At 38.3% G+C, this 19,363-nt stretch overlaps 1 protein-coding gene across 1 annotated transcript in view; it reads right to left on the reverse strand.

Annotated features, from left to right (window-relative positions):
• TRIO (trio Rho guanine nucleotide exchange factor) overlaps nucleotides 1–19,363 on the reverse strand; it is a 255,708-nt gene that overhangs the window by 66,932 nt on the left and 169,413 nt on the right. The window contains 5 exon segments of the mRNA XM_065629284.1: nucleotides 3,365–3,608; nucleotides 11,711–11,810; nucleotides 12,421–12,563; nucleotides 14,681–14,782; nucleotides 17,998–18,188. Of these exon segments, the coding sequence (XP_065485356.1) occupies nucleotides 3,365–3,608; nucleotides 11,711–11,810; nucleotides 12,421–12,563; nucleotides 14,681–14,782; nucleotides 17,998–18,188 (780 nt within the window).

A 19,363-nucleotide genomic window follows, 5' to 3' on the forward strand; every position in this document is an offset into this window, starting at 1 on the left:
CATACAAAATGTTTGTTATCTTAACTACTATCATATAAAATTTTAAAGAGTGAAGATACAGCAAATGCATTTTTTTTTTTACCCATTGATATTGATTAGATATTTCAAGTAATACATGTTCTTAGAGGACAAGTAACACCCAGACTTGTAGGCAAGTGATGAGAGTAATTTTCTTCTGACGTGAGATCAAACCAACATTACCTTTCATGGCTGACAGATAATATGTAGACCAACAAGGAATGACCAGGATCAGCTGTCAGAACTAGTCTTCACTCAACATACTTTTTGCTTCAGTAATCTTTCATTTTACCCTACTTTGGATAATCATTTCAGATTATTCAAGGCGTTAAACACTACCCAACATTTCTGTACTCGGTGATGAAACGTGCTTTTAAACAACTTCAGAATCAGCTGTAAATTTGAAGAGGTTTGCCATTTCAAAACTGCGAAGCTCACTTCACCTCTGATATGCTGCAGCTTTGCAACTTGTTTAGTTGGCAAATGAAACTGATAAACACTGTTGAAAAGATCAAAATTGTAGAGTCCACAGATACTGAAAGGAGTGCAAAACTCTTCGCTTCGGCAAGCCATTTGTACAGGCTAAGCACTCAACATCCAAGCAGCTACCCCCACCACTTCTGAAGGTGATCACCTCCTTTTCCTTCAGAATTACATAAAACCTCTCTTGCCATGAGACTCTCACAATGGCTGGCAATGCCCAGCATGCACAATCTCCAGACTCATGTCCTACTGCATGTGGCTTAGCCCATGAACTGTACAGAATTACTCAGACCTGATGCTCACACTGTGAGCCTGACATATTTCATTTATTTTCAGACCTAAAAACTCCAGAGGGCAATATCCTAATTTGTTGACTCATTCAAAAACTCTGAAAGTTTTACTGAATTATGGTTAAAAAAAATAAAAATCCATATTTAAAAGACTGAAGTTGCAGAATCAAGCACTAGAAATCTAGGAAATACAATATTTAAGAGTTGTCCACCCAAGTACACTGACTTAAATTATTTTTTTATATATATATAATTTTTTTTTTTTTTTAGGAATTCATACCTCAATCAATGACCACAATGAATAATTCTGAGAAGATCACCTAACTGTTTTAACATTCTTCTGATTAACATGTTCCCCAATGCCTTACTTAAATATCTTTAAGTAAATGCAGCACTTGAGAATGAATAATTGCTTTGTGGGATTGACTGAGGTACTTTTCACTATGGGGGAAAAATAAAATCAAAGTATGCCACTAATGTTGCTTAATTTTTGTAACCCTCTGTGTAATGAACACTATCAACCTCTTTCAAGCAACAGAAAGTTGAGATAGAGACCAAAGTCAAATGTATCCAGTGTTTTCAAGTACTCAGTCCAAAGTTGTTCAGTTTTGTGGTTCTTTTTTCTTTTTTTTTTTTTTTTTTTTTTTAAATTCCCCTGCCCAGATTACTTAGCATTATATACTAGTTTGCATGTTCAAGACAGTTCACACTGACTTCAGGGACAGTCACATGCACGGGAAACTTTACAAATCAAACATCCAGCTCCTAAAGCCTGACACTCAGTAATGTGGGAATAAACAATTAGCAGCTGCTTCTTATCAGCTGGGGTTTGGATGGCATGCCATAACATCCCACAGGAAGCCTGTGCCAGAGGCAGGGACAGAAGTCATTTCCGAGGTTGCATTCAACCCTGCAAATCATGCTTGTTCTAGCAACGGCCTTTTCTTCTTCAGTCTCCACGATTAATATAATCAATTAATCCTCTTTATTTCAAAGCAACAGGTCAAACAGAAATTCAAGTAAGTTTATAATGCTCTGCTCCATTTACCCCAAACGAACATTACAGGAAAAAAAGCAATACGGGTTATCTCAACTGGTTTGATGAATAAAAGCAACCTCTCAAAGACAAAAACAGCTCTGTCTTTCCCTTGGGACTCTGACAGGCTCAATGTTCTTCATATAACATATGTTGTCCAGTATAGTCTGCCTCTCTTAATAAAATTCTCTGCATTCAAAGGTAAAGTCCCCCTAGCCTGAAAAGAAATTGGATTTATCAGTTCTGTGAGCGTTGGTAGAAAACCCAAAATATCCTGTATAACATTTCCATTATTTCACCCCCTAGTCAAAGTAAGAAATGTTTCAGTGATATCTAACTATATTTTCCAATTTTGTCATCAAAACAACTTCAAACTTGCTCTACCCAGATGGTTATAGGTCACGAAAGAACAAAAAAGTATTAAAACTATAAGGTTCAATTCCTCAGAACCTCCCCACCCCCATCACTGTGCATTCAGGAAGTTCCTGCTGTGTCTGCTCCTAATGTAAGAAACACAAACTCTCCCCTCTTTTAGCCAAGCATATTTATACAGTGCCTGACAATACTGGGAAAAAATTGTAATGTGCTAGCTGAGTGGACTGAATAATTGAAAAATTTGTGGTCGTATTTATGAAAAACTTTCCAAAAACCAGAATTTTGTGTTTTGGAAAACAAGTCTTCCCCAACACCACTTTCCTGCTTATCCTGTTACTTGCAATAACTAACTTTTTGAAATGCATCTTTTCCTCCAGCATGTGATGAAACATCTTCTAAAGAACTTTTTTTTTTAAAATTTATTTTTCTTTTTTTTTTAAATTCACATTGCTTTCTGCTCACAGGTTGCAAATTCAAATAGTTGCAAATGAAGCATGCAAGCATTTTCTCTAATAACTATGCTGTGAGCCTGGGAATTTTACTGAGCACACAAAAACCTTAGAAACTTTCCAGAAATTATCAGATTTTTGTTGCACCCTTCAGAGGCACATTCTGTCATGCATCTGAATGAACAAAGTAAGATTCTAGAGATTCTCTGGAAAAAAAGGATGTATGTGCCACTGCTATGCTAGTTAAATTCTCAGTTAAGTAAAATACGGAAGGCCAAACGGCCAATTCCTGTGTGCCAGGGCATATGGATATGTATGTTTACCTTTTCCAATGCTGAGCCTGATATTGCCATGACTTCTTAATGCAGGATTTCTCAGAAGCCATTGATGCTACATGTTGGAGATTTTCTCCTCGCCCCCACCTTCCAGCACACAACAGGTAAAGATTTCCCTGTCATCACAGCTTGATCTAACACAATATATAACTATTTACCAACACATAATTTGTGTAAATTTCTTTCCTGTCTTCAGCCCGATTTTCACTGAACGCAGAAAATTGCTGACTGCTTATTTTAGAATAAACAGTGTGGCCACAGGTTAAAAACTAGAAACTAAACTAGTGCAAGAACACCGAAGCACCCGTTTGCGCAATACTCCTCACTAGCCAAATCTCGCGCTGCTGACAACGAGACTTCGTTTCCATCATTTCTTACCTTTGTGGTTAAAAATCCCCTCCATCTCCATGCTGCTGCGAGAGTGAGCGATGCAGAGGGACCCGCAGGGGACCAGGCCTTCTGCAGCTGGGGACCGGTCTGTGGTTCGAACCAGACACCAGTCGGGTTTGTCATGGGGCCTCTCCAGGACCTCCACCGTCTGCCCGCGGCGGATTGTCAGCTCATTACTGTTGCAGGCAGTGAAGTCGTGGATTACCACCGTCAGCTCGCACCCACCAGACAACTGTGAGGGGAAAAACAAGAAGAGGCCAGATGAACACTCGTTATCAAACCATCCGTCACGCACTGTTACCTATTTAGGATTCCTGGCAGGATTCGTATTTTGGATGAGATAGCGAGCTTCTGGGACTTTCCACGTCAAGAGGAGATCATTTCAGAATCAGGCAGTTCTGGCGTTTTAGAACAGATTTCTAACTCTGCTTGTCTCTGCCGATGTTCAAAGCACACTGGTTGTGACAGCGCTGGGTGGAGGATTTAAGCGGTTTTTCTTGCTAGACTGCTCCTTCCTCTGAAGGCTGAAATAGCAGTCACTTCAGAGTATATTTTACTGGTGCTAACTGGCAACAAAAAGCCAGGTATTACTAAATATAGTCACTCATGACCTATGTTATTTTGCAAATTCAAGGCAGAAAAAGGGACCTTTTCTGAATGAGCTTACTGCCTTCTCATCCAGGACACACCATACATAATTATAAAAATCAGCATAAAGTTCTTCACATAAGATTCCCAAATGTTTAACTATTTGCTAGACTATCCACCAGGGCCTACAACTTTCACATTTTTACTGATTCTCCAAACAAAACCACACACACTTGAATTAAAAGCATGAAAGCTCAGGGTTTTCCTCCCCCTCTTTGAAACACTTCATTAGAATTACTTTGCCTAAGCTTAAGTTTCCTCTCTTTGATTGTTTCATCTACTTTGATGTGAAATGAAAATTTTCATCAGAACTTTGCGAAGTTCCCAGGATTGCTCAGTGCCAGAGCACCCATCCAACTTCAGCAAACAGCCCAGGAATTCCTTCTCCTTCCATGTGGCAATGGCGTTCCCAGGCAACTTCAGCTTTTTGTATGTGAATATTTCTATAGTTCAGACTGCTTCAGAGCAACACTGGTATCAGATCTCAGGTGGTATTAAACTCCTGTGAATTCAGTAATATTGGACCATATCAGTAAACCCCTTCAGCTCAGCAAGGCAATCCTGCAATGCTCTACGCTGACAAAGGAGGACAAATAACCTGTGAGAGTTCCAACTGCAGCAAATATAGAAGCATGTACTACACCAACATACTGCACGGTTCCTGCCTCGTTATTTTTGACTATTAAATTGAGGCTCTGTGGCTGCCAGCAATATCCCATGAGCTTTAGGAAAAGGAGATAAGAGACTGCATTGTTACTTATTTATTAGTTTTCATTACAAGCCTGGAACTGAAGCACCAGACAGAAACTTTTCTAGGGTAACACTATTTGTTATCAAGCAAGAATTTTAGAGCAAATGACAAAACCAGCAAAACGCCAGTAAAACTCAAAGGCTAATTCCAACCTTCTCTTCCTCAAGCCTGCAACAAATGACAGGACGTAACTCCAAGCAGATGGTCAGCAGTAACTCCAGAGCTTTCCCATGGCATCTGCCTGCTAATCTCACTGGGCTACCCCTGCGTGTGTGTGCATACAGATAAGAAAAAGTTGTCTTGGGGGAATGCAGGAGCCAAGGAGGGCAGGAAACCCTCATACATCTAGTGTTTAAGGAAGATAAATCAGGTTGCAACCATTTAGATCCAAGCTAAAAATTAATCACATTGCTTCTACTACATCTCTCCAGACAGCCCCAATACCCAAATTACAGAGAGGGGTGTACGGCTTCAAAACATGCCACCTCCTCCCTCATTAAAAAGTTTCCTGTTCTCTTACACTCTCTCCGTATTATATTAGTTTTTAGTCCATGCAAAACTGTGCCAAAGAGGAAAAAGTAAAGAGCTTTCCTTTGTTTTCTGGTATTGATTTATGTTACAGCCTTCTTCAGACAAACTCAGAAACAATTGAAACCATCTGTATGCCTGATAGGAACTAACAAAAAAGCTGATGAAGTATGACTTCATAAGGTATCCAATACAGACCAAATTTTTCTCATGAGAGTCCATATCCCAATCAGTGCAAGCACCAAGGCAGTAAAAAGTTGACACTTTCCAGAAACTGCATCTAGTCTCTGTATTTTTTTCTAAATAGCTACAGGAACATAGCTTTGGTGCTCTGCTGGCTTTCTTGACCCCTCACTTCCTGCAAATAGAGATTAAAATATATTAATACTTTGTGACTAGTGCAATGGCTACGTCTTTTTGGCTTTAATAGAGATGTTATTTCTTTTCCTTCCCCTAATTAAAAAAAAAAATCTCAGATTTTGTGTTCACTAAGTATTTTATATAGTACTAAGCTAAAGGAAAAAGCAAACAAAGGCTGTCAGTGGCTATGTCAGAAACTATTAAAGCACAAAAAAATCCCAGTCTTTCAGATTGTGTGGGAATCAGATAACCTAGCTGATTAGTATTACACTGGAATTCAATATTCATTCACACTTCAGTGCAGTGTGTAAGACACTTCCTACACACAATTGTTACTTCTACATCATCCTCAAACATGCACTAATGATGTTAGGTGCAACTTAGTGCAGGACTTCTCCACTAATTCACCAAAACCAATGATGTTCTGTATCCAGCACCCACCTACGTCATTATGGAGAACTGACCAAAAATGCATTGACCAATTTTCCCCTCCTTTGGGATAACAACCTTTCTTTCTCCCCACAACAGCTATTGTTAGGAAATGCTGCTTTCCTCTTGGTTTCATTGCTCATTTTCTCTACATGACATACTTTCTGAAAGCAGTTTCATCTTTCGCATTGATTAAATGCAGTTGGACAGCAAGGAGTGTCTGTGATTAAGCGCATTGCTCAACAGCTGTTGTTGGACAGCTTTGGCAAGGCTCTCCGGGCTGGCTGGAGGGAAGAGCAAGAGGCACAGCAGAACCAGGAGACTGACTTGCACTGAAGAGAGTTACAAACCATCTAAATCCAAATTTAGGCTGAACAAGGGCTTTATATGCTTTATCCATCCTTCTCAAGAAACCCTTTATGTAAACTGAATTAATCATGCATGATAAAAATAAATGAGGCTATGTCTGAAATATGGAAACTGGAGAAGCAGAGACAAGATGAGAAACAAAAGCCAGACAGAAATAGCACCGCGGATTAAAAAAGGCGCAAGGTTTAATTAAACAGCTTATCATGGGACATAGTGTCTTGCTGTTGCTGAAATTAATGTTAACCATCTATGCCCATCTCTCTGGGGCCTTTTAATCACTGCAGCTTGTAGAGAGAAAAAAAACCAACGCCGTAACACACACTCACTGGCTGAATACACTTTTAACGTAGGTTTGCTGGAGTCAGACACCACACCAAGAGTTCATCTGCCACCAATACCTGGGGAGATCACCACTGACCACAGTCTTGCCACATAGAATGGCCATAGAACCTCCTCTCAGGACTGTAAATTAAATTTACTGTTCCATGGTAATTTTTCATTGAGAAACAAAAGGAAAGAGAGCAGCTAATAAGAATTCTCAGTTATTTCAAGCATGAAAATCTTTAATCCCCTTTTAAAATGGAAACAAATGCACTGTGGGAGGAAAGAAATGGGAGACACACAAAAGTTCTCTCTCAAATAAAGAGTATTTTGCTTTGACCAGGTAGCTGCCCAGACTCGGTTTCTGACTCTGAGAAGAGGCTTATACTCAGAGCCATGTCTGGTTTTTTACTAGCATTTTTTCTACTCATGGAAGCCGTTTCTCTTCTGCAGTCTCAGCTGGCAGAACTAAATACTTGTTGTCTCCTGCTGCTTTAGTCCTTTTTCTGTTTTCCGAAGTACTACAAACAAGCTGAAAGAAGCGTGAGAATGAAATACAATTTCACATAGACAGCAGTACAAAGTGTTACCAGCTGGGCACAAAAGACGATTTGTTAAAAATTAAATATTGCTCCACTGACCACCCAGAGCAGTAAACATGATTCCTACTATTTAGGATAACACCCTGTGACAGCTCTTCTTCTAAAAGCCTCTGATCTTCTCAGCTACCAAAATAGTAGTTTGGGTTATTCCACATTTCCACCAGCTCACTTAATACAAGCATGAAAAGACCTACCAGACCTACACTGTTTCCCTCAGCCTCCCTGTTTCATTTCCTACACATCAGATCAAGTTCAAAAGACGACGTTAAAATCAGATCAAGCTCTGAGGCTAGGAACTGTTGAAAGGTGGAATGAATGGCCCAAGTGTCATCTCTTTTGTATGTTAGACACCTAAAATACTGGCTACACAGCTACAGAAGGTGAATAGAAGGAATGCTGTGAGAGGTGAAGGGTGAAATATTTACTGAGAAGGGTACAATAAGACCACTCATTCAGAAAACTGAGATGTTTCGACGGAGTAGAAATCTCCCTCTCAAAAAAATTTCCCCCTGGACCCCATTATACCTTCTAGTACTTCATGATGGGTCAGTGCTATGGATGTATTTAAGCATGTCTTGCAATAAGAAAATACACTCCATGATATCAGAAACAGGCTGGAAAGGAATCTGAAGTTACCTAGTCCACTTCTTTCTCGTCCTCTAGAGCATGATCAACTACATCTACATGAATCATGATTAACATTATCCAAACAGCTCCCAAAGATCTCCAGTTATGGAGATTTCCCAGCCTGCACGCCTACTCTGCTCTAAGGCTTCACATTTTCATTCCCATTTAAAAAAATATATTGCAATCTTTTTTTAAAAGATAGTCCTTTGATCTCATCCCATCCAGTGAAAATATGGGTAAAAGACTGGTCTGTAACTCTGTATAGTAGGGTTTTTTTTAAACATTTGAAAAACTGAAGTTCTTCCTCCTTCCTTTTTTCTTTAGACTCATTAGTCCCAAGTCTTTATCTTGCCTTGTAAGTAGATGTCTAATCAGTCTTTTAAAAATTATTTTTATTTCCCCTGGACTTCTTCCAATGGCACACTACTTTGCTACAATTCTGTACTCAAAACTGGATGTGGTATCTAATAGAGGCCTTACAAGTGCTGAGTAAAGAATGAGGACTTTGTGTCCTGCAGCTCAGCATTCTATTTCTATAAGCCAACACAGGGCTGCTTCCCCCACTTTCATAACTGCATCACACTGTGAAAACAACAGCCTGTGAGCCTCTATAGCTTCTAGATCATCTTCTCAAAAACTGTGCAATACTCTCACTGTTTTCATGACTACTTAACTATTTCCACCTATTCACATTAGCTCAAACATGCTCCTATTAAATTGCACTGTATTTTGCCAATTAATTTCTCCCATTTGCCAAGACAATTCTGAATTCTAATTCCGCTTTCCAATATAGTTTTCAGATGACATAAAGCTGTGAAAGACGTCAGCTTTATAAACGTATGGTCTATTGCATCATCCCAGTCACTACTGAAAAGCAACACACAACAGTGGAGCCAACAATCAATTCTAGCCCAAAAAAGCCAGGGTTGAGAAGAAAAAAGCTAATCATGAAGTTGTTCTCTGTTGTTAAGGCATTTCCACTTATGTCAGAAAACAGGATGCAAGGAAAGCAGCTCATCTGGACAATACTCAACCAGCTACCAGTCAGACAAAGGATTTTTAGCTCTTTCAAAGTGTATCTCTGAGGAGGTCAGAAAGAATATTGAGTTGTGGATAAAATAGTTCATTCTTAATATTCTCCCCATATAACAGCTTAACACTTCTAACCAAAACATTCATTTTAAAAGAATCAACTGTTTGAACATATAATTGGAGAAAATAAAATAGTGGTTTTACTTGGCTGTTGATTAGTATGACATGTTTGCTATTTGTTGTCTTGTCTTAATCACAATAGTGGATACACATGAACAGAAAAAATGCTCAGCAATAGCACAATAAGTGATACAGTGCTAAACATTTTTACCACTTGATTAACACTATTTAAAATTACTTCATATTTTTACTGTGTCCCAGTTTGGAATCCCAGCTCTTGGTGAGACATGCTTCAAATTTGACTGAGGAGTTCCACTGTTCCATCTGGCTAACCACATCAACAGCACCTAAAATCCCTAGAACTCTTTCACTCCCTGTCTGTAAGACATTCATACGTATTTCAAGCTTCTAGGCTGAGAAAAGAGTCAAATGGACTTCAGTTAATGAATTTTCAACATTCAAAGTGAAAGATTACTTCAGATTCAGTAAGAGTGCTAAGATATCACAGAGATTTCACTGGCCTTCTGCCTATTACTGTTCGTTAATAACTTTTATATTTTTAAACATTTTAAAAATCTTCTCTTATTAATATATTTAACAAATCAAAACATACAATACAAACATTAAAAAAGCTATTCTGCTAATTCACACACTTTAAAAGTGCACAAACAGTAAATTTCTTCCTTGGACGTACTATACATAGAACAAGTGACTTCCAGGGAGTCTCCTAGTTTTCCGTTTGGTTTTTTTTTTGTCAAAGAAAAGTCCAACAAAAATTGTATACACTAACATGAGAACTCAAAACAACTTTCAAAACAAGAGTACGCTCGCTAACCAACTTTAAAACTTAATTTGTCAGGAAAATATTTAAAAGCCTCCTCTGTTCCTCCTCCTTTTAACTCCTGTTGAACAGGTTGTAGGCAAGACTCCTCCTATGTCAGACTGGAAGACAATCCTGAGGGCATTTTACTTGGCCAACTTGCTTAGTGATTCTCACACAATGCACAGAGTATTACGGAAGGTGCGACAGGAAACGATCCCTGCTATTGCCCACGAACAGCTGAAGAGAGGTAAGGGTTGTGCAGGGCAGAAATGGATGTGTCACCTCCATTGGAACTAAAGCACAACCCAGCCAGGCTGCACAAACACAGCTTGACAGCTCAGCCAACAGTCAGGGAAAAAACAGAGAGAGCATGTCTTGCTTTGGACCGTGAGAGCTTACCCAAACTCTTAAGAGCACATAAAAATGAACTAAACTGTTTGCTAGTTTACACAACAGTTTTTGTAAATCACTAAATAGCTAAGTAAGAATGCAAAGAATAAAACAGCAAAACAAGAGTCATCAAAAGATTTTTTTTGTCCTCTAACCAACCATCTTTCCCACAGATATCCTTAGAAGAAACCACCACCAAAACTACAGACCAACTTCAGTACAAATGCACAAGGTCAATACATAGGCTATTTTTGAGAAATAAAAGAGCAACTCTAAGCACCTTATACTTCCCTTCTTCTGCCTTCCTCTTCTTTACATGGAAAAATTAAAACCATGGAGCTTAAGTGACATGCAAAAATACAGAAAACTAACTTCTCTTTTAGATGATGATGGGAATGGTCTAAATATTACACTAAGAATGTATTCATGTAGCACCCCTGTAACATGTTGATTATTTACCTGTGTAGTTTGGGTGGTTCATCAGAACAATTTTACCTAATGAGGTAACAGGCCAGAAATCCCTAACCACAGGTAATTTGCTATGCAGCTTCTACGTTTTAAATCACTTTTCTGTTTGACAGACTTCTATTATTTATCTCTACCTCCCTCCAAGGCCCTAATGTTTCTCACTTGCCAGAAATCATCTTTCAATTCCAAAGTGACAGACACATGTTTCATCTAAGAATTTTTACTCTTTTGATGTCTATTTATCTTCCCCCATCCTTATGGGATAACCCAGCCAGAATCTATAGGCAGAGATGGAGAAAAAGAAACAGTAGCACTAGTATCATATGATAGTGTTGTGGGTTACTGCTCTTTAATATGGTGATTTTCATCAGCTCTCATGCAGAAAGTGAACGCTCTTACTCTCTAACCCATGAACACTGGATAGTGTTTTTCTTTCACAGAACTGTGTGGCAACCATCAACCTCAAGCTAATACAAAAAGCAGATGGTGTGCTTTCAGAAAGGCTGAGACCAACATCAAGAAAAAATTCTGTGCACGAGTATCATCCTTTATGGATAATAAAGTTTTATTTTCAATAAAGTTTTATTTTTAAACTGGGTCAAAGCTTTGAGCAATCTGCAGAAGAGAAGGGACCAAAATGGTTTCAGTTTGGAACAAACAATTCCTTCATGACCTCTTAGATTTAAACAATCACCCTTGCTTCCCCATGGTATCAAGATATTTCCTCTATTGCATACAGCTAGTTTTAAGAGATCGAATATTTCCAAGCCTCCTCTCTGAAGGTACTAAAGACTAATCTCAGGTGCTAACTTACACTAACGGATGAATCATTTGCTGTCAGAATAGAGCAACACTGGGAAACTTACCTTATCGCTGTCTAGCGTGTTCTGTGAGGTTCGTGAGGCAATTGAAATAGTATCAGGTTGGCTGCTACCATCTCCCTGACTGTCCAGGTCCTCGCCATCTCTGCAAATAATTCAGTGTTCATGTTAGCACTGTGTTTGTAGCATGTTAGTTCCCTACTTGCAACTCTAAAGAAGAGACACCCAGACATGGACACCAGCCAAACTAACTGATGCAAAGAATCAAATTTTCAGCACGTAATACTTCATTTGATGCTTCAAGAGAACAGATTTGTTTGCTCGGGGTCTGCATTGTGTAGAATTAAGGCAACCACCAGCCAGCCAGAACTACAGCAAGAAACTTGCACAGCCCCTTAGCCAAAGTTAGCAAAAAGAACACTCAGTCACATATGTTAAGCTTCAGAAAAGGAAACCAAGGACCTGAATGACACATGCAGAATTGTAAAAATCTAAAATGTAATAATGTACAGCTATCCTGTACTGCAGTTCTGAATCTGCCAAGGCTGAATGTACACAAGTCAGGGACTGTTCAGAGCAGAAATCTCAAGAAATTAAGCACTGCAGGAAACTGGAAATTAATCATAAGATAAAGCTGGCCAAAATGACTCTTGCTTTTGTCCAGTTCACTGAAAGTCATTAGAAATTCAACACTACAGAGGAAAGAGGGCTGTTGTGTACTTAAGAGATCTCTGATTATTTGAAATACTACTTACCTTCTTCCTTTCTGTTTTGTTGTTGGTGCGGTTTTGGGGATATGGATCGGCTCTTTCAATGCTCCTTTCAGATGAATGGTCCTTTCTTGTATCACTTCCCGGATGTGTTTGATCCAGTCCTGCTTATTCTCTATACTGGATGCCTTTGATATGCAAAAGAAACAAACCCCTCACAATGGACTATTATAGCTGAGAAGATCCACATATACAGTCAGCAAATAAAGAGGAAGGCATAAAGAATGACTTTGTGAATCACTTTTGAAAACTTGAACAGAGACAAGGAAATTCAAGGTAGTCTTCATTTTGAATCACCAACACTACTTTATACTTCTCAACATTCTTAATCTTGTTCATTTAAAAAACATTTTAGATTCAGATTCTTCTTTTATAACTTGAAGGATGAAGCCCTGTATTCATCTCGTGTGAGACAGAGTGGACTGACTTACTTAAAGAATTCCAGTAATAACACCTTGAACACTGGCATTTTAAACTCATGTTACATTTTAAAGTAAATTCTAACTTTATATAACGATCTACCACTATTTTGCAACACAGACTTCCACAACACATTTCATGTACTAGTCTTCTCACTTTTGAAACATACCTGGAAGAAGAAAGCTAATTTAGGGACTGTATTTGTAATAACTGCCTGCAACATATCACCTGTATTTTTGAGATACCCTGGAAAAGACTTGACATTCAGCTGCCCAACCTGTAATCTGATTATTTAATCCAATTTAACACTTTATCTGAAACGCTATTAAATATAAACATTACTGCAGATCTGAAAAAATAACTTCCTACTTATCTTAATTGCTGTCTCCTGAAATAATTGGCTTCAAATATGTTATAAATATTTAACATAATATAAATATTTAATAATCAGGGATTCTAAAGGGATTAATAAAGTTGCAGTAACAGATAAAGTCAGGAAGAAGATCTTTGTTTTCTTTTACAAACAAAAACATTAAGGAAAAGGAGCCAAAAAAAGTTAAATCTTTTGTTTATGTTTTCATGTAATCTACTTATTTACTTACTGAACTAAGGAAGTGCTAGTTGCCAACCTTCTAAAAGAAACAAGCAAAAAAATAAACAAAATTGTTGAAAATCTAAAGCTTCATATACCATACAATTTATCTAAATATCCCATGCTCTAAGTAAAGAAGAGAATCGGAACACCTTAAAGTGGTCTTAGGTAGAGAGCCCTTAAACAGAACCATTTCTATGGCTCTACCCTAGGAGGATCATTTCAGGCTGCAAGGCACTGCCTGTGAAATTATGGGAGTATTAAGACTGAACGAATCGTATTATTCAGTAACGTTACATTTCATTTCCTTGCACTCATTGATTGCTGTCACAAAACTAATGTGAGTTCTTCTTAGCCTGTAATTCACTAGCAAAACGTATAAATTTGAGTCACAACATGGCCTTTTTTAAGTGTCATTATTGAGTAATCACCAAAAATATAGGTAAAAACATAAACAAGTTTAATAGTAGGTGTATTAACCTGTAAATGGGAAGTTTAACTTTTTTTTCGACTCCACTCAGGTAAGATACAAAAGAAAAGGTTCAAATCTGCCACAGTCCTCAGAATATGTCAAATTATCCATTAGCTACTTGTGGTATTACAAAAGAGTTCTCCGGTTGAAACAGTAGGTCCCAGGTTACATACCAGAGTCACAGGAAGAATGGATTTAGCCATTCTCCTAGCTAGGCAAATATAATAACACTACCGACATCTGTAACTTCCCCAGACACAAAATTTACAGGCAATGCACGTGCTCTCATCTAAAGGTATCTTCAGAGAAACTTACAGCCCACAGAAAGACATAAAATCTTTTGAAGTGTTTTGATTTCTGCATAAAAATATGGGCCATGAAAAACAGCATCATCAAGCAGCACTGACTTGAGCACAAAATGCAACACTGATGGCATGATTTGTCTGTGGCATATCAGTTGCTCTGTCAACTCGTGGCTGAAGTCTTCAAGCTATATAGGAGTCCATGGGATCAAACCTCTTTCTACACAGATTTGAGAAAGCAAGTTTGTTTAATCCTTCAGTAGACTACACAGAAACCTCTCTGCTGTCAGGCCACGTGAATTAGAAATATACCACATTCTTCACACACAAAGAAAAATTGTCTGTCAGCAGCTGTCCCTCTCAAAGCAGGAAAAGTCACCACTTGTTGCCTTCCCAACAAGTATGAACAATAACCACAAGAAGTAGCATAGACTGTACAAGCACATCTGCTAAAATTACCTTGAGAACAATTTTGTTGTCTGAAGTTGGTGTCCTTCCAACCCATAGAGCAAACTTGCAGGGATCTCCTTCTACATGTTCTGTGACACCCAGTTCAGAAGTCTGGAATTAAGAAAAATTTGTTAGGATGACACAGCATTTTTTCCTCAGAAGCCACAATGGAATACTAATATTCTAAGTAATTGAGCTCTGCTATTTAAAGAGATTTCTAGAAGCTTAAGGCTGAAGTAACAATAAACAATAGCATTTTTAATCTGAATCTTTGACTTGACAATTAAAGCATTATAACTCTAAAAAAAAGATGCTTGGTAAAAAATAAGTGTTGGCTTCTCTCCTTGTTGATTTCCATCAAGGCACACTGGCTACTTATTGATCTTTACGTTTTCTCTCAGATAAGTTAAGCTTAAGAATTCTTTTGATATCTTCTAAAACTCTGATCTCTTTCCTGCCAAAGGAGCCTTTCCCAGTGTGTTTCCCTCCCTCTGAAACAGATGAAATAATTCAGAAATGCAGTTTCCCTGGAGAATTTTGTGGGACAACTACATTAACAATCAGTCTTTGGGAATGTTCTAATATCAGACCTCAATAGCCAATTATCATCCAAATGTTTTCACTTTCCAACTGGAACAACATCTCAATCATGTGAATTAATTCCAGTTAAACAATTTGTATAGGCTCTGCTCCAAAAAAAAAAAAACAAAAACTAGCTAAGAAATATAGCTCAAACTACAAGAACTCTCACTCCAAAAGACAGCTGCTGAGCATTCTCAGATCATTAGAAGCTGTGTTTTTCCCCTCATACGCATCTTACTAGCACATACACATCTTACTAGCACATACACAGTTCATTACTTGAGATAGTGGATACACAGTATCTGAGTAAAGGTAATTTTTTTCTTGTCTCACTTGGATGCCAATTTGTTTTGTTGGTTACTTGTTTTTTCTTTAAAGAAATCCAACCCAGGACATCCACCCTTTCAGCTTTGTTGTCTCTTTTTGGCAAAATGGACTTTTCTTCATTGAAATACTTATAAGCCTCGGATGCATTTTAAACTTGACTCACCAACAACTCTTATGTGTATTAAAAAGCTTGTAAAATACTTAATTCAAGATTAACATTGCATTATGTAATTCAAAGAAAACACACCCTACCACACTGCCCAATATAAAGTCTGAATGGACAAGACAGTACAATTTTTAACATTGTTTATTTTTTAAAGCCTTGTAAATTTAAAAGCTTTGGTACACTTGTGAATATTATTAATTCGACAAGGGACAAATGAGGGACAATGTGGTAGAGGTCTATACAGTAGAGTGGCAAAGCCAATACATGTTGTTCACTGTCCCTTTCCGTACTGCTGGGCATCAAGTGAAACTAGTGGCAGGGAGTCGGGTTCAAAATCCAACGCAGGGAGGTTGGCCTGTGCCCAAAATATAGTCGAGCAATATAATTCTTTGCCAAAGGACACTGTAAATGCTAGAAGTCTGTATGAGGTCCAAGGACAAGCTCATGGAGGAGAAATCGGTTGCAGGTTATTGAATGCACAGAATCCCCATTCGGGTGAGAAAACCCTCGAACCTCCAGTTACTGGTGACTGGGAGAGTATTCTGGCAAAGCAATACCAGCTTGCCTTGTTCCCACAGCCCTCCTTAGGCATTTGCTTTTGGACACTATCTTTTGCCAAAGGAGTTCATTAACACATTCTTGTACTAATACAAGTCATGCTGTTGAGTATCCTGTGCTGGAGAAACCACAATGGTCATCATGCCCAAAGTAAGGAGGAGGACCTCACTTTTGTAAAACCACCTTCCAGAGGCAGGAGACATGACAATGTGAAAAAAAGATCTTTACCTCAAATCAACAGGCATGCTTTCAACATCTGTATGAAGGCCTTTTCTGAAGATCACACTACAAGAATTGCTATAATAGCAAGCTTCACTACAGGATATTTTGCCAAACAGAATATGAAGACAAAAAGATGCGCTTGTATTTTAAAAATTAGGTACAATAAGTGTCTTCAAGATTTCCAACAACTTGTCTAGGACCCAAGGCTATCACTAAATTCCTGCCAGAGGAACAGACATGACAAGCTTACAGGACCAATTTTTTGGCTCTGTCTCCTCTCCCATGTAATGCTTTGGCAGCTGATGTTACCCTCCAGTACGCCAGAAGTTTTTTGTATTTCAGGTTCTTGAGAGCACCAAAGAAAGGTGTGATCAACAAAACAGTTGCAGCTGTGTTACCTGCTAGCTATCATGTATCAGGAAGGAAAGCAAGTGTTGGAAATTAAGTGACAGAATATGCAAAGTAAGACAGGAAAAAAAAGAGGTTTTTTTTGAACCAACCTGCTTTACCAGTTTGGACACAGAGGTGGGAAAGGGGAAAGAATGAAGGAAAAGGAGCTGAAAGCAGGGAGAAAAGGGTCAGTATTCATACCATCTAGAGTTAGTCATATATCCGAATCAGATCAATAGAAGAATAATGTATTTTAGATTGTGATCCTGAGAAGTAAAGTAATTTCAAGTACTTTTTCTAAACTGTCTAGTAGAAAAGCTAATCTTGTCTCTGGCAGATGCAGAGCAAACCATGGAAGATTGTCTTTCTCACTTGGCTAACAAAATTTATGGAGTGTTAATACTGGTCTCACCCAAGTCATCCAATGAGCCAGGAAGGGAAGGGTATGAATTGCAGGATCAAATTGTGTAATGCATACATGCTACAGCTGAGGAAAGAGCAGATTTTTTTTTTTTTTTTAATGAGGAAAAAAAAATTTCCATCTTTATATCTTTTCAGTAGACCATAAGAGGTATCATTTTATTTACAAAATATTATTGTAAGACTACTAGCCTCAGTAGACATTCTGGAATGAACGTTTCCATAACAAGGAGTTCTTGCCTTTCCAGATCAGTATATGTAGAATACCCACCAACCCAAATCCTTAACACTGATATTACTACAACAGCAATAGCAAACAAGCAAGATGAAGGCAGTTTATTAACCTCCTTTCATCTTTAAGCTTTATACGAATGAGCCTTAAAGAACTAGCAATCATACACAGAATTACCGCAAAATCAGTCCAGCTCAATCTTGATTGTCCTTTGTCCTGACACCCTCCAGTAGTTGTTTTCAGCCTACTCCTCCTCAAAAGCATGACAAAGCAGCCAACTTACAAGATTCAGTTTACACATTCCAAGGCTGTTCTGTCAGTGCACTGTAGGTTGTTCAGGTTCTTTGGGCACATTTAAATCATCTGAGCTTAGTCACAATCTGATTTAGATGCTTTTCTAAATGCGATCATTTGTACTTCCATACTTACGAAGAGTTTACTCTTGTAAATGTACTTGCTCCTTCCACTGGAGTCCTTTACTTCTTTACTGAAAACCAAGGACATCTCAAAAAGGAAAAGGTGCCTCTCTCTCCCCTTTCGAATCAGTGTTTTGGGGTCCCACACTTGGAAGGATTCTTGAAGGATGAGCTCTCCCTGAGATTCTATATTTTCATCAAAGCCTAAAAACCCAGGGAAAGATTCACCATGAAAAGTTAATAATGAGGAAATTAAAAAGCACAGCTTCTGTTTATTAAGTGATCTGGTTTCTTTTTTTTCCAAATACAGCTTGCAAAAGATGGGATTCTGAGGAAGCAAAAGGAAAAACAAGACTTGATTTCAACTTTGCAAAATACTCAGTAAATGTAGGTGTAGTTCAAGTCCAAGTGTAAATTTAGAGATCTAACTGTTAAGTTTATCAACTCTTCTGGTAATATTTCATCAACAAATGACATCTCTCTATGTCAGCTTCTGGTAACCTCTTCCGAGATGAAAACGATTTCTCTCACAAGCTGTCCACCACTGTAGAAAACGAACAGCTTGCAAGGACAGAGAGAGCACTTCAAGTTGTTCTGATATTGGCAAGCTCCCAAGTGACACCTTTTCTGGTGAGACACCTTCCCTACCATGTACACAATGAGCACGGAAATATGTTCCTTCAGGGCATGGAAGAAGATGGCAGCTTGGAACTGTTTCCATGTGATTGGCCTGCCATTGAGTCACTCCAATATTGATCCACAATAAAGCAATAGCAGTTGAATTACTAGTCTTGACACATAACAAAAAGGTGAAGATTGAGAATATCAACAATTTTACTTCCACTGTAGTGGTACAGTGTTCTCCTGGTTTAACACACAGCTTCAGAGTTGTAGGATAGCAGAAATTAGTCTACCATACTCTTCTGAGTGGTATTAAACTGCATTTTAAATAGATATTGATTGCCGATATTCTCTGAACAGAAGAGCACCATCCTTCTTAAGAAAACAACAGCTCTCACTGTTCTAAACAGGACAACAGTATGGAGAGCATCAGAGGCAAGTTGCATCAGGATGTTCATTCAAAATCCTCCAGAGACATAAAGAGGAAATGTGCTCACTCACTATATTTGTCTAACATGGGATGACTCAATGATACATGCATGAATAAAACCAACTTATGCAAAAGATTAGGATATTCTCCAGAGTCACATTCCTAGTGTTAAAAGATTATTACCAATGCTGGTCAGCATTTATACTAACAATGTTTCCTAAAAAAAAGCATTTGAAACTGATCCTGCAAACTGATCAACATTCCTATTGCTTAAAATCAGGGAAGAAAGGTGTTTTTGAGCATTCACATGATCGAGGATCACACGTCA

This window comes from Caloenas nicobarica, chromosome 2, assembly GCF_036013445.1.
Source record: "Caloenas nicobarica isolate bCalNic1 chromosome 2, bCalNic1.hap1, whole genome shotgun sequence".
NCBI classification, from domain to species: Eukaryota; Metazoa; Chordata; class Aves; order Columbiformes; family Columbidae; genus Caloenas; species Caloenas nicobarica.